Source organism: Cucumis sativus, unplaced genomic scaffold, assembly GCF_000004075.3.
Source record: "Cucumis sativus cultivar 9930 unplaced genomic scaffold, Cucumber_9930_V3 scaffold64, whole genome shotgun sequence".
Taxonomy (NCBI): domain Eukaryota; kingdom Viridiplantae; phylum Streptophyta; class Magnoliopsida; order Cucurbitales; family Cucurbitaceae; genus Cucumis; species Cucumis sativus.
The window spans coordinates 48,767-65,422 of NW_022279558.1; the positions used below are offsets into that span (position 1 = coordinate 48,767).

Genomic DNA, 16,656 nt, shown 5'->3' on the forward strand with positions numbered 1-16,656 from the left:
AATGGGATGGACCTTACATTGTTAAAGAAGTTTATACAAATGGCGCATACAAGATCGTTGATCAAGACGGACTACGAATTGGCCCAATCAATGGTAAATTTCTTAAAAAATTTATGCTTAATTTTGTTAGGTAAAAAAAAAAAAAAAGTTGAACTACGTTATGACTTGATCCCTATATTATAAAGGGTACGTAGGCAGCTTAAGGAAAACCTTAAGCCCAGTCCAGCAAAAAAAAATTGAACTACGTTATGACTTGATCCCTATATTATAAAGGGTACGTAGGCAGCTTAAGGAAAACCTTAAGCCCAGTCCAGCAAAAAAAAAAAGTTGAACTACGTTATGACTTGATCCCTATATTATAAAGGGTACGTAGGCAGCTTAAGGAAAACCTTAAGCCCAGTCCAGCAAAAAAAAAGTTGAACTACGATATGACTTGATCCATATATTATAAAAGGTATGTAGGCAGCTTAAAGGAAACTTTAAGTTCAGTCCAGTAAAAAAAAAGAGAAGAAAGACAAATTACATTTAATAGAAAATATGATGAGGGGTGGAACAATGAAAGAATAATTTTTTTTAATATTATTATAAACTTCTAGCAAAAAAAAAAAAAATTAAAAAGCTTCCAAAGGATTGGCGTCAACCATCATAGAGTATCTTGAACATAAAAAGCTTCCAAAGGATTCTCGTCATAAAATTGAGATACGAAGAAGGGCAGCACACTTCATTTATTACAAGGCAGCTTAAGGAAAACCTTAAGCCAAGTCCAGCAAAAAAAAAAAAGTTTGAACTACGTTATGACTTGATCCCTATATTATAAAGGGTACGTAGGCCAGCTTAAGGAAAACCCTAAGCCCAGTCTAGCAAAAAAAAAAAAGTTGAACTACGATATAACTTGATCCCTATATTATAAAGGGTATATTGGCAGCTTAAAGGAAACTTTAAGTTTAGTCCAGTAAAAAAAGGAAGAAAGACAAATTACATTTAATAGAAAATATGATGAGGGGTGGAACAATGAAAGAATAATTTTTTTTATTATTATTATAAACTTCTAGCAAACAAAAAAAAATTAAAAAGGCATAAGTAGATAAACAAGAGAAGGCAGAGAATCATGGAGTCCATTTAAAGTTCTTCAGCTCCTCTAGTGTGCTTTCTAAAGATTCACGAAGTGTTGATAGCATTTTAGCGTCAATATCTCCAACGATCGGGGCACATTCGAGTTGGTTAATTTCCTCACAAGTCTTCGAAATCTCATGTTGCTTCTGCTTCAGCTCCAGGTCGTTCTTGAAATTATGCCAGAAAGTTTAGCAGACTCAGCCCGCACCATCTTTAGTTTTGCCTCTAGTTTAGCCTCCTTAGCGGACAGTCGTGTAAGACGACGTTTAGCAATGTTGGTCTCTGCCAATATACGATTCTCATCAACTCGCAGAGTTCTTCAAAAAACCTTTTGCCTCCGTTAACTGAACATCCTTAGTTGATTGGAGTAGAAATCAGGAATGTATTTGATTATGGTTCTCGACACCTTGGAAGTAACAATTCACAAGCTCCTCAAAACAATAAGGTTGTCGCTGTCGCTAGTCGCAATCGCATCAAAGATCTTATGCATTTCTGGTTCAATACTACTCAGTTCGTTCAAAAGGGGACGAATGATCTTCTGTCGTAGGTTTTTCCATAAGGTTATGGCAGTCTGTCGTCCGGAGGTTAGAAATTAAGCTGTCAGCACAAAAATGAGAAATCTCAGAAGCTGCAATAGGCTCTGTTCCTTCCACTTTTTGAGGAGGTCCCTTGATCACAGGAGGACGAGCAGACACAATATTTGCGCCTATAGGTTTCTTAGAGTTCCCATTATAAGAAAGTACAATGTTACAGTCTTCTAGATTCGACATCGACTCTAGGGTATCTTCGATGTGTAGGTCATGATCACCTAAAGAAGACTGCAAAATAATATTAACAACAAGAAATAAGAGGAGTAAAGGAGAGAAAATACAATAAATAAATAAATAAAAAGGGAGACGAAAAGAAACCATGGGGGAAGGGACATCGAAGAATTGTGGCAGCATCAGGGACCCGAATAGGAGACTCTTCATCATCGATCGACTGTTTGTTGGGCTTCTTGGGTCTCTTCCAATGGCGATCATCATTGCTGCTTTGACTGTCCTCAATACGTTTAGAATGATGCTTGGCAGCTATCGATAAGCGGTTGTCCTTACCCACATTGTCAATACCACCTTTAATAAGATGTTTAAATCGTGTAGAAAGAGACAAATTATCCACCAAGCGTTTTGTCCCTCCCTCAATTTTCTCCACAAGTCGTTCATCAGTTTCATCGGAGCATATCTTCTGATTTCCACTACCAAAATTATTTTCAATCTTTTTTGTGGTTTTGGATTTGATGTGAGGGGGAGTAGGACGATCTATCAAATGTTGTACTCCTTCTTGGAAGGTAATCACCGTGTTTTGCAAGCCACCAGACCTTATAATGAGAGGTAACATGTGTGTCTGGGTTAGGGGCAGACACTGGAAGATATACTTGGGAAAGCGTATTCTCGCGAATACAAATCATTCAACATAATCGTAACGTTAAAAAAATAATTGGCTTAGGGAATTTCTTCACCTAAGTCATATGGCACGTCTTGATAAAATCCAAATTGTCGGCTAAAGCGACAAGGACTATAAGGCTCAATAACTGTGGAGGATCCACATTGCGAGGATAGAAAACAAGAAGCGAATGCTTATGAAAAATGAAGGCATTCCAACTAATTAACTCTCCATCATCCGTTAAGAGTTCGTCCTTATTCTTTGTTGGAAGACACGCATGCCATGACACATACTTTCCCTTGTGGATATGTGTTCGAGCCTCAAGATTAGTATAATATTTGGCCCCACCTTCACCAGAAAATTCAACCATGCAAGGACCCCTAAGACTCCTAGGGGCTTTATAATGAGTGTTGAAGGTAAAGAGCAAGCCACCCATGGACATAGTGAAGAGGAAAACAGGCATTTGAATAACCAAGTGATGAAGTAGAATCATGAACTTGGCGTAGGCCACTATAACTATTAGCTAAAACAGGGACGACAAGGCTAAATGTGTAGCCTTCCGCCATGAGGCTAGCAACCTTAAAAACCTCCAGACGAAGGGAAAGTTGCTTATCAGGGAACACAAACACCACATAGCCAACAAGAGAGAAATGCCGCTAGATAGGTTTTTGTCCCTATGATCATCAGTGGCGCTTAAGTCAAGGAACACTTTGAGTTCAGCTTCAGACCAGTCAGGACGTCTGATGGGAATTCCATCTGGATTATGAGTTGAGCGAAGGGCGAGAAGTCTTTTTTAGGCTTTCGAGGAGGCGGTTTCGAATACTTTACCTCAGATCGTGTAACCCAGAAAGAGATCCATTCACTTACAGTGATTTGAGAGTGATCCATGCGTTGAGAAACAATGCGGTAATCAGGCTGCAAATAAATGCTCACAACTTCTTGGACATACATCAGGTGATCCTATTTAAGTCTTGGTGGCAAGGAATGCTTTCTTCATAAAATCTACCTTTAATCGGGAGTCCTCCTAGTATCCATAAGTCCCATAAGGAGATGGACATTCTCACCAGCTGAGGTGTGAAGAGTGTTTGTTAAAGGACACCATGCCTCGCAGAAAGCCCGATCAATGTCACTGTTGCGATCATATGTATATAGGGAAGCCATCACAGCATTAAATAGGGATCGCTTGAGTACTGCCGTATTTCTAGCAACAACGAGCTCTAACCACTCCCAATAATGAGGAAGATAGTAAAATTCTCCATGTACCTTGAGCACATTTCCCCAACGAATTTTTTGGGTCGTTTATAATTCGACGACCCAACGTTGATTCTGGATCCTCATTTGGAGGCTTGTTGTGAATCGAAGACTCCAGAAACCAAGATTTTAAAGATGAATTTGGATTTACAAACCGTTCCTTGGACCATTTAGGCAAAAAGATAAAATTGTCCTCGAGTATTTGGGAGTCCATAATATTCTCATATGTCCCTCTCTCACAGGAAGAATGATCCCTTCCTCTAAAGATTGATCTACGTCCTTCAGGATAATTAAACACCTTTTGGTCGAGTCAGAATACTCAGTGAAGTGCACCATGATGAAAAGTAGAGTTCCTGCAAAATAATAATAATAATAATAATAAGAAGTAGAAAAACAAAAAAAAAAACCAAAAAACAAAAGAAAAGAAAAAGAAAAAAAAAGAAAGAAAGAAGAAAAAAAAAGGGTGGGGAAGAAAAAGCAAATGAAGATTGAAGCCTAACGATGACAGAGTCGATCTCTCCTACTAGGGCGATAGATCTGACGGCAAAAGCCCGATCGTCCCTAGAAGAAGCTCAACAAAGTCATTTATGCAAACGAAGATTGAAGCTCGACGATGACAGAGTCGATCTCTCCTACTAGGGCGATAGATCTGACGGCAAAAGCCCGATCGTCCTAGAAGAAGCTCAACAAAGTCATTTCTGCAAACGAAGATTGAAGCCCGACGATGACAGAGTCGATCTCAACTACTAGGGCGATAGATCTGACGGCAAAAGCCCGATCGTTCCTAGAAGAAGCTCAACAAAGTCATTTCTGCAAACGAAGATCGAAGCCCGACGATGACAGAGTCGATCTCTCCTACTAGGGCGATAGATCTGACGGCAATAGCCCGATCGTCCCTAGAAGAAGCTCAACAAAGTCATTTCTGCAAACGAAGATTGAAGCCTGACGATGACAAAGTCCGATCTCTCCTACTAGGGCGGTAGATCTGACGGCAAAAGTCCGATCGTCTCTAGAAGAAGCTCGACAAAGTCATTCCTGCAAAAAAAAAAAAAAAAAAAACAAAACAAACAAAAACAAAAAACAAAACAACACACAAAAAAAACAAAACAAAATAAAAAACACACACAAAAAAAAGAGAAAAAAGAGAAAGGGAGAAGAAAAGTTTTCTATACCTTTCTGCTTATTGGATGAGGAATAAGCGTTGGATGAGGTATAAGTGAGTAGGTATGAGTCTATTTATAAGTCCAACAAATTCAATTCCTAAAAGGATTAGGAATGATATTTAATTATTTTTTTAAAACAAATCCAATTCCTAAAAGGAATAGGAATGATTTTAAATATATATATATAAAGAAAAGATAATCCAATTATCTTATTTTATTTTAAATTATTTCATTTTTTTCTCGATAAATCTCAAGTTTAACTTTTATTGAGATATTTAAAATATTTAAAAATTTCAACATTTTTTTTAAAAAAAAAATATATATATAGATAAATATTCTCAATTTCAAAATTCAAGTTAAATTAACTTGCATATATGACCTCTTTTTTATCATGAATTTAAATCGGAGCCATAAATCCAACTTTATTTAAGATTGAGGACCTGATTTTTTATCTCAAATTAAAATTGGTCATTCCAAATTCTTATGCATCCCAAGATAAATTAAGGTACGGTAGAAACATTATCCTTATTTCAAAATTAAAATTTTGGTTATATTCCAAATTTTACTTAAAAAAAAATCATCATATTAAATTTTTTTATCCTCAAATAAAATTAAGTTGAGAATAAAACTTTGAATTTTTTAAGGTTTGACCATATTACAACCCTTATTTTAAATTTAAATCAAACTCACGTACTAAATTCATAGTTTGATTAATTTGATATGTTGAATTGAGTAAAAAAAAAAAGAAGCTCGTACTTTGACTTCAAATTTATCTTTTCCGAGATTCATTCACCCATATACGTGCATAAATCTCGAAAAGGGGCATTTGTTGAATAAGAAATTTTGAGACCAATCACAAGTTGCCACATCATTTATTAAGTTAATGATGAAAAGTACAAATAATTAAATTTGGGACTAATTAAAATTGACATATGCTCCAAACTAATGAGTTAAAAATAAATAAATTGGTCATTCTAATAATGCCACATATTTTTCATATTAATCGTTGGATTAAGTTAATCATTTTTAGTTCAATTAAATATTATTTACTTGGACTAAGTTCAATTAAGCCCAAAAATAAACTTAATTGAGCCCAAAGACTAAATATAACCTAAGTCCATATGGTTGAACGCATGGGGTCTGGTCCATGGACCAACCAGGTTCAAACCCATAAAGCCCACCAGTGAACTCTATAAATAGAGAAATTCTCCTCATTTGTAGGGGTTGGCGAAAATTTTGATCGAGAGAGAATTCTTCCAAGAGCCTAGAAGACTCCCTAACTCCTGAAGTCGACCATCCTCGAAGATTGAAGTTTCTTTAAAGATACAAGCTTTCTTTCAAGGCTCCAACTTCAAGAACATCACGTGCTTCGCTTCCTCCAAATCAAGCTAAAGCATCTAGTTGAGAGAGAATTAGAGGATCAAATTCTAGAGATTGAACCGCATCGCATCAAATCAACAAAAATACAACATCAACCCAAGTTCAAGTCCACGAATTAAATTTCTCCGGAAATCTCGTGCGAACAAGATGTATCTTAGACAAATATATATTTAATCATAATTATAATAGCTAGTAGGTTCAATTTCATAAGTACGACTTTTTAATTAGCAATGTTTTTTCTAAAATAAATTGCAACATGTGTGTTCTCCAATTAAAAAAAGAGAAAAAAAAAAAAAAAAAGACTAGTAAACACATCCTTTCTCTTGTTCTCAAACCCAACATTACATTATATATATAGAATCCATATCAAGGCCCTCAAGAGCTTATATTGTTTACGTTTTAAACATAAACAATGAGAATTGTTGGGATTGTTTTTTGGTGGCGCTGGTGGCGACCACCGTGCTTCAAGCAGCGGAGGCGGTGGTGATTCCGGTCGGGGGTGACAGTGGCTGGATACGTCCTCCTAATTCTGACTTCTATTCCTCTTGGGCCGCGGGTCTAAAGTTTACCGTCGGAGATATTTTAGGTTTGGTTCCATATATATATATACACTAATTCTCTGCTGTTTAATTCTTTATTTTCGTTACTGAGGCGTGCTAATTCGATTGATATAATATGTTTATTATTAATTACATGAAGTTTAATATATCATTTTCATCTTTACTATAATTTTGCTTTTTACCTATATATTTGCGTGGTCTCTGTCACTCACATGTGTACTTGAATAGCAAGAAGATACAAAACATTAGATAATATTAAACTGATTAGTATAATATGGACTTATTTAATACTATACAACATAATTTAATCTCTCAAATTACAAACTAAAAAGTAAATTAATTAATAGTAATATTGGCCTAAATGATTAACTTCTTTAATTTTCTTAAAATTTCAAATACTGCTAGAACTGAAACAAATATCCTCAAAGTTTTTTGTCTTATTTTTTTATTACAACTACTCTGTATAAAAATGTTTAGGTCAATAATTGTTAATTATTCATTCTTAAAATTTGGTGGTTGAATTTCAAACTTCAACGAGGTGAAAGTTTTTTTTCAAAATTACACTCAAGTAAAAATTGTTTATAGTAATTAATTTTTGACAAATAATAAATAAAAAAATAGTAATTCAAGTTCAAGTTTTGAGTCGTTGTTGTTTCTATTTCGGTTGCAGTGTTCAACTTTATGGCGGAGCTCACGACGTGGCCGGAGTGACAAAAGAAGGTTACGACAACTGCATCACAACCGATCCTATATTCTTAAACACTACATCCCCTTTTTCTTTCACTCTCGATAAACTTGACGATTACTTTTTCATCTGCACCATCCCCGGCCACTGCTCCGCCGGCCAGAAATTGGCCATCACCAACCTCCAACAATCGCCCCACCTACCTCTCCCAGTACTCCTCCCGTTCCCGGTAACGAGCCAACACCAACACCACCTGCCTCCCCTGATTCTCCACCCATTTCGAATGAAATGCCACCGCCCGTCCCAGTTATTGCTGCTCCGCCGCCACCAAACTCCGCCACCAGTATTGTGGGCTCTATATTCACTGTTGCCTTCGTCTCCATCGCTGTCAGCTTCATAATATATTAATCACTCGTCGTTTTCTTTCTTTGTTTTAGTTATTATTAATGTTTGGCTTATTACATAAGAGTTGAGGGGTTTTGTCAACGGCGCTATTTTCAGTATTGTATTGAGATTTTTATTTTTATTTTAAATTTTATTATAGTTTTGCTTTTGGTTTATGTGAAAAAATTATTGGATGAGATTGTTAGGTATAATGTAGGGTCACAGTTCTTACATAATTATTAAATATCTGGCTGTAAAATAAATAAATAAAACTAAGTACTTTAAACTTGTATTCAATGTTTTATTAAAAGGCCATCCCAGTGAATAACATGTAAGTTTCAAGACATGTTTACATTTTAGAAATTGAAAAAAAAATAATAATAACTGGATTTTTAAAAGATACCCCAACCAATATGATCAAAACATCAATTCAAAATAACAAATCCAATAAAGAAAACAATTTTGTTTCATCCGGAATTTAACTTTTTGTAGTACAAGTGAAAGGGATGATTTGAATCTTAGACTTGTTAATCCTTATATGTATTCAGATGACAGTTAAACTAAGCTATAGTCGACTACGATACTATATTAATAAATCATAAAGCTAACCATATAGTTAGCCCCTAAATTTTGACTTTGAATATAACTCATGATTACATAATTTATGAATATTTAGTTTTTTTAAAATATATTTTAATTTAAAAAAGTAATCGAGTTTATAACTTAAAACACTGGTATTTACAAATACTTTTATCCTTTTTAATTTTAAAATTTAAAATTTGAAATCCAGATACATTAAAAACGTGTCTAAGTTGCAGAGTCTGATAACAATTGTCATATACCCTTCCCCAATACTCTATAAAACTAGAATGAGATGTGACGATAATAGACCCTAACGAACTAAGTATGTAATCCATTCTCAAAATGAAAAGAATAAAAAATATATAACATTATTAAAACTAAAAAAATATATCTTTATTAAAACTTATAATGCACATTAAATCCAATATTGTAAAATATATATGTACACCACCCATCAAAATTTAAAACCATTTCCAATACCTTTGCTTTAACTTGAACATATGTACATACAAATGAAGACATGCACAAATATATGAGGTTTGGTTTTTTCTTTTTTAATTTTTACCTTTACTTTTTTTTTCTTAATGAAATAAAAAGAATGTTGATGTTTGAATTGGATGTAAAAATTCTTCTTCATTGTCTTTCCTTATTGAACTTTTCTTTATTGCTTTAGTCATAGGATCTTGGCTCGATGGTAATGGATTGTTTTCCTTATAATTAATTAGTAAATTTTCTTACCTATTTGTTGGTCCTTGTTGCTTTTTGGGTGGAAGATGAACGAGAACATCTTTTGGTGTGTTGAATGATAGACAATGGTTTTTGTCTGCTTCATGAGAAGCTGTTGATCTCAAGAAGATAGTATTCTTATTGATTTGATCTTGGAAGACGTACAACTTTTTATTGACAAGTTGTTCGACACTGACTGTGAAGAGAATTAGTTGTAGTGTTTAGGGGGAGCCTAACAATACTATAGTGTTGGAGTTGAATAATCAGGGAGCTTAGTTCTATCAAAGGAGAGTCAACCAAGTATTAAACTACTTTCGGGATAGCCTAAGTGATCCTTTAGCTTAATCTTGCAATTTATCAAGACTACTTTAGAAAGATAAGTTGCATATACTTGTAATCCATATTATATACTCTAGTGAACATTCTTCTCAATTGGACAAAGCCTCCAAACATAGACAATATTTCACTTTAAGTGGATTACCAAGTATCATGTGTTATTTCTTTGTTGTATTACCGTGTTGATCCCTTTCTCAATTGGTATCAGGAGATAACCAGAATGTCTTCAAACTCATAAACACATGTGTGTTTCGGCACAAATGTTTTGGAAGATTCTTGACGTTGCTCATGAAGGAACCTTTAAAGTCAAAATCTCTCAACTTCAAATCTTAATATCTCGATTTGAGGCTCTAAAAATGAGGACGAGTCTATTATTGAGTATAATGTGAAAATTTTTGACCTTGCAAATGAAAGCTAGGAAAAAAATGTAAGACGAAAAACTAGTGAAGAAAGTTCTTTGATCCCTTCCAAAGATATACAATATGAAAGTAACATTCATTATTGAAGAAGCCAATGATGTATCCAAAATGAAACTTATTGATTTTTTTTTGTAAATCCAATGAGAATCTAATCTTCATTCCTTCAATTAAGTTGTAGGGGATTTAAAATGAAGAGGTTGATATAAAATACATGATTTTTTGTAAATCCAATGAGAATCTAATCTCATTCCTTCAATTAAGTTGTAGAGGATTTGACATGAAGAGGTTGATATAAAATACATTAATTTTGGTAAAGTATTGAGGAAGTTATGAATGTTTCAAGTTTGTTTAGTGAATCTAGAAAATTGTGTAAAAAGTATGAAATGTGGTTTTATTTCTTAAGTTTAGAATTCATGAGCGACATTTTTTGTACATCATCTTAAACTTATTATAGAAAGACAAGAATATTCGGGTTCTAATTCTCGAATTTGGTTTGCTTGTCAGACCATGAGGAAATAGGTTGAGATTACAAACTAGGAAACTAGTTCGATCAAGACTATGAGTGATAAAACAATTTTTTCTGACTACAAATTTATGAGCTCTACATGATTCACATGACTAATTTACAGCATGAGTTTCGAATTTAAATTTGTTTAAGGAGTTGTATATTAACACATGAATATTGAGTTTCTGTTTAAAGTATTTGAAACGGTAATATTTTAGGCAAAACATGTTTTAGCAAGTATTGTTTAAATTTTCAAGTTTTCTATAAACAAGCTAAGTAAGGCTTAAGTTTTTACGAAAGAAATGATAAGATGACATGCTTAAATATTTTCGTGAGATCATATTATGAGTTTTCTATTGACTACATGACAGAGATATTGAGTTTGAGTCTGTATGGTACTGTGTGCACATAGGTTATATTCCATTGTTGACGTTGAAGTTTAGCTCCGTGTCAATGATGTTGTCGGAGGTGATGGGTGAGGCCCACCACGACAAATATGATGGGAGTGATGGGTGATGCCTACTACATCGTCCAGTTGAAGTTAGGGATTATGTTGGGATAAATTTCTAATAGGAAAACCTAATTAGAAATTTAATATGGTTTTCCCTAGATCAATATATATAATGAACAATGCCCTTTGTTGTTGACTACATTAATCACACGTCTATATATCTAACATATCTAACATATACAATCATAGTCACATATTATACATTAATCTAAAACGTGGAATTGCACAATCAACATTGGGTTGACAATCAATAACACGAAAATGTAATTCATAATAACAAAGAAAATCATAGACAACAAATATCAATCATACTATCAAAATACTCCAAAAATAAAAAAAAAAATACAACAAGTTCCTCCAAAATCCTCAAAACTAAAAAGAACTAAAATCTTACTTTCTCACATTAATGGTAGAAAAGATAGAGACCCACATCGTTTTTGGTGGATTACAAAGTTAAGATGAAATCAAACCTAAAAACCAATATTATAGATGGATAGAGAGAGAAAAAAACATGAAGAACATGACTGACCATTTGTCCAAAACGACCACCTAGATCAAAAGATATAACCTAAAAATCAAAGCTACAAATTTATATCTGCACGACAGCGTCGTGGCACTACAAGACGATGTCATCCTCATAGTGTTGCTATCACATAAATGTAAATTTTGCACCCTTTTCAATTTTGTCCAAGTCTTGAAGAGAGGAAGTCTCACATCTAGGGAAAGCTTAACGTTTCTAGAGAGTTAGCTCTACATAATTTTCATGTAATCTTGAGAGCATATAAATAAAGGAAATTGCATCAGATGACAAAGAAATTCTTTTTTAAAAAAAAGTAGCTCATAGTACCTCTTTTTTGCATATTGAATATATGTCAGTATGACAAATAATTAGATATATCCAATGACTATCATAGGTATATCCACTTTTAAATTTGATATTTTTGCAATTTAGAAAATGTAGTGACATGTGTTCTATTATCATAATTTTTTTTTGTTATTTTTGCAAACATTCTTATAAATAAATACAACTTTATAATTGCTTAATACATTGATATTAATTAGTAAGACTCTCTCCCTTAGACATATATATAGTTGTTGTATCACCAAACTAAGTTAACAATTCTTGTGTAACATCTTATATTGTACCGAAGAACCGGTCTAATTTCACAAAAGTTTTCGAACAGTTTTTTATAATCTATATTTTCCGTTTATGAATTATTATAAATCATTTAATTCACAGTAGATTACAATTTGATTGGCCAAATATAAATAAAAATTAAACAAATGAGATAAGAAAAGTAATTAAAGAAATGGTCGTATCGAGTTCCGATCCTTTGCATACAAGTTCTTCACCCAATTAGAGCTGTTGTATATCACTTCTTCGTTTCCATTATTGAAGATTAACATAATCGTACACGTTTTGTCTACTTCGCCAAATTATATATGTTGTTGAATACTGACCAACTACAAGTTTGGACCTTGACTTCTTCTTACGGTTCCCACACTACGAAGCATCTATAAAAATCCACCCATCTGTTATCTTTTCTTCTCCATTATATATCCATTATCATCATTAAAATAAGAAAAATGGCTACAAAACTAATGAGTTTAAGTTCAATTGCCTGTCTTCTCCTTGTTGGGGCTTTCCTCCATGTTGCCTCCGCTGTCGACTATGATGTTGGTGGTGATTTCGGCTGGAGCCTACCACCGAACCCCACCTTCTTCTCTGATTGGGCTCGTAATAAAACTTTCTTTGTGGGTGATAAACTAGGTTAGTGATTCATTATATGCCCTTACTCATACTCCATTTTTGTTCGTTAAATTACACATTTAAATTAACTTTTAATTTCAAATTTAGTAAGTTAATTTTATGTTGTGGTAAAATTTTATAATCGCTCTATAGTACTATTAGGTTACTTATTTAACCTTTGTTTTTCTTTTGTTAAATATGATACAAAATTATATGCCCATTAACTTTGGGGGTATGTTTCCATGATTCTATTATTTGATGTTAAAAAGTTTCAATTTGACTAAAATCAACTTTTAAATGTGTTCTAAACAAATACCTTTGAAAAAACTCCATCATTAAAATAAGATGTAAATGGGTGCCGTAACTAATTGTAACATCATTTAACTGGTATAAAATGATTCACTTAAATTAACTTGATAATCGTATACTAAATGTGTTTTAATTTATTGAGATGAAATAAATGATAACAATGTAATTTTAATCTTGTATAATACATAGGATTGTTTTCAAATAGAGCAAAATAAACAAACTATCATTGATAAATGTTGATTAACGTACATCGATAGGATTATTAATTATCATCATCTATCACTCAAATATGTGTTTATCAATATCTAAAATTATCTATCAGGATAATATCACATAGTTTTACACATCAATTCTCATACTTTAATTTTCTTGAAAAAACTTAAATTTGAAAAGTTAAAAATAAAACTTTATGAAGTATTGGTTATACACAATAGTTAAAACCCATAACAATTTAGATTGTGTTAGGACATATTGACCCTCTAAATATTTTTAAACACTTATTTTACATCTATAAATACTTTTTTTGAAGCATTAAAAATTGAATCCGTACACTTATTTTACATCTATAAATACCTTTTTTGAAGCATTAAAAATTCAATCCAAACATACGGATAGTCCCTAAATTTTGAATAAGTAATTCAACTTGGTTAGTATATATTTTGAAAGTCTCTCTAAAATTTAGATTCCAATATTTTTGATAATTTATTTAAAAAATTATTTCTATTTAACTTGTTCATTGTAAAAAGATTTTTAAACTTGACCAATTTTTTTTTTAATAATATCTAAATTGTTACAAATCATATAATACATGAACAAGTATTTACCAACGAAAATAAGAGAACTATAAATTGTTTTTGTGTGCAGTGTTCCGATCAAAAGCGTCAGAGACCCATGATGTGGCAGAGCCTGATGGGCAAGTAGATTTGGATGGATGTGTGGAGCCAGGAATTAGTTTAAGTACATCTGCTGTGTTATCTATTTCACTTGATTCTCCACGTCGCCGTTACTTTATTTGTACTATTGGGAATCATTGTAATGCGGGTATGAAATTTGCTGTCGACGTTTTTATAAACCCCAACTCTGCCATGCCGCCACCGCCCAGCTCTGCCTCTTCCTTAAGATTTGGTGCAGTTTTGGCTGCAGCCATGGCTGGATTGTTCTTTCTTTTAACCATATGATTGGTTAGCTTTATTGTTGTTTCATTATTTTTTCTCCTTTTTAGATCATCTTGTGTGTGTTTCTATCTTGTTCTATTATTTTTGTAGCTGTCTAATTGTTTGAATAAATACTATTGTAATATACTCCATCATATATGGTTATCCATTCTTTCTCTCTTTATAAACATAATAAAAAAGATTAATAGAAATGTATATTTGAAAGTATATATATTAAATTAGTGCTGACACCAAAAGTCCATGATTAAATTGTTAATTTTATAAAAGTTTAAGAATAAAAAGGATTCTTAACAAAATATTAAAAATATAAGAAATATAAGTCATCACACAAATCATAGATATGTTTTCGTGCTATAAATTCTATTGTTTTTTTACTTTTGAATGTCTGAATTTAGTCAGTAATTAACCCATAAAATTATTTGGAAAATATCTTTACATTAATAAATTACTTATTTATCGTTCAATTAATACTTTTTAAAATTGTATTTTCTAAGAAAGTATATTTTAAATTAAGGAAAATTTTTAAAAATAGTAGATTTTACAAAATATTTACAATCTATAACAAATTCTATCACCTATAGTCATTGATATGTTATAGTAATAGAAAACCATTAGTAATAGAATCCCAAATTTTGCTATAGCTTATAAATAATATTTTAATTTATTTTACTATTTTACAGAATGTTCCTTCAATTAATAAAATTACGTGTGATTAGTAGCTAAATTATTAATGAATGCAAATGTTGGCCTATGTGACCAAAAGAAAAGTCAAAAGTCATTACTTTTGAAACTCAACTATTACCATTGCAATCTAATTTTAAATGGTTTTAATTTACAAAATTTTCAAATGGAAAACACATGCATTTTTATTTATAAAAAATATAATTTGGTCCACTTTATAATTATTGAAAACCGACTCTCATCTCGACCAAAGAAACTTCTACGAATTTACATTAACAATTCAAAGTCATAATTGCCACAAATTATTTAAGTTGTAACCAATAAGAAACTTGACTAAGTGACCATTGATTCATAGAATAAAGTATAATTTGTTATTACAAGTCATGTTGAAACAGCTACCAAGTTGTCAAGTATTTGTTCCTTTCTTATTGCCTGTGGCACGTCGGTCGTGGTATTATATGTGACATTGTTGCATGCAGATAGAAAAATGCAAAAATAACATGTCCCTACATTTTATAAATTGCAAGGGTATCAAATTTAAAAAGACGTTAACCCTATGATTAGTGTCTGATAGCTCTCCGCTAGCGCTATGATTACCGTCTGATATCATTAATTTTGTCATATTCGCAATATGCAAAAGAAAATAAGTGTCATTAGCTATTTTTTCTAAATGATTTTTTGTTATTTGATGCAATTTCCTAGAAAAATCTGGATAATTTTTTTCCTTATCTAACAACATTTTTAAATTTTTTTGATTTACTATATTTTTTTCCCCGTAAAGAGTTGATTTATTATTTTCTTTAATATAGTCTCAACCATTCCAAAACATATGTTATATGATTTAATTCGATTTTAGGGTTGGTGGTTTGGAAGAATATTGAAGTGCAGATTATTTTGTGTTTATGTCAAACTACATAAGTGTGTCAATCTATGACATTGAGGAGTTTTTATCATTGTAAGAAATAAAAAATATACTGAATGGTTATATAATCTATGTATATATTGGTAAAGATACGTGCAGTAAGAAAAAATTACAAAACATGAATAATAATGTGTATGTATTATTGATGTTGTAATATATATGTGTAACAAATCACAAAACATAAATTTAATATTCAGCGGTATACCATAGTATATATAAATGACGGGACATTTAATAAAAATCATATGTCGAATATGACAGGAAGATGAATTGAATAATAAAAAAATTAAACAAAATAGAAAAAACAATCAACATATTTGCTACAAAATGGAAGAAGAAAGAACAAATGACCATAATTTTTTTCACATAATGTTCACAGACGATAAAAATAATGAGATAATGTTATATTTAATTATCAAATTATTCCATATTATAGAAGATTTCATTTTATATTGAATTAATAAAATATTTTAAATTAATTTCCATAATAAATTTATACATTAATTAATAGGCCAAATATGAAAGCTAATAATTTGAGTATAATCTACTTAAGGAAATAATTTGAATTTTATTTTAAAAATTATATGTAATTAATAAATATGATAAGGTTATAATTGTCGTGAAAATATGAAAACCTAATCAAGGAAATAAATCATAATTTAGGTTATTTGTGAAATTTCCTAATAGATTTAGGTCATTTGTCTACATTTTTTTTTAATTTAGAGATTTCCATGATAGAGTCATCAAGTAGTCTTGATGAAGTTATCTTGACTCCATTTTTT

The 16,656-nt window shown here is 31.8% G+C and overlaps 1 protein-coding gene across 1 annotated transcript; it reads left to right on the forward strand.

The window, feature by feature from the left end:
• The first annotated feature begins 12,586 nt into the window (after positions 1 to 12,586).
• On the forward strand, positions 12,587 to 14,466 carry LOC116406083 (umecyanin-like). The gene is made up of 2 exons (XM_031889785.1): positions 12,587 to 12,808; positions 13,961 to 14,466. Exons 1-2 carry the CDS (start codon positions 12,625 to 12,627, stop codon positions 14,272 to 14,274), a joined length of 498 nt encoding a protein of 165 aa, XP_031745645.1. The 5' UTR covers positions 12,587 to 12,624; the 3' UTR covers positions 14,275 to 14,466.
• Positions 14,467 to 16,656: the final 2,190 nt, after the last annotated feature.

What these genes read in the sequence shown, in the direction of transcription:
- LOC116406083 (XM_031889785.1), top strand. Translation starts at nt 12,625, where the DNA reads ATGGCTACAAAACTAATGAGTTTAAGTTCAATTGCCTGTCTTCTCCTT. An exon ending in CTTTGTGGGTGATAAACTAG is followed by an intron (nt 12,809 to 13,960) that starts GTTAGTGATTCA and finishes TTTTGTGTGCAG; the next exon opens with TGTTCCGATCAAAAGCGTCA.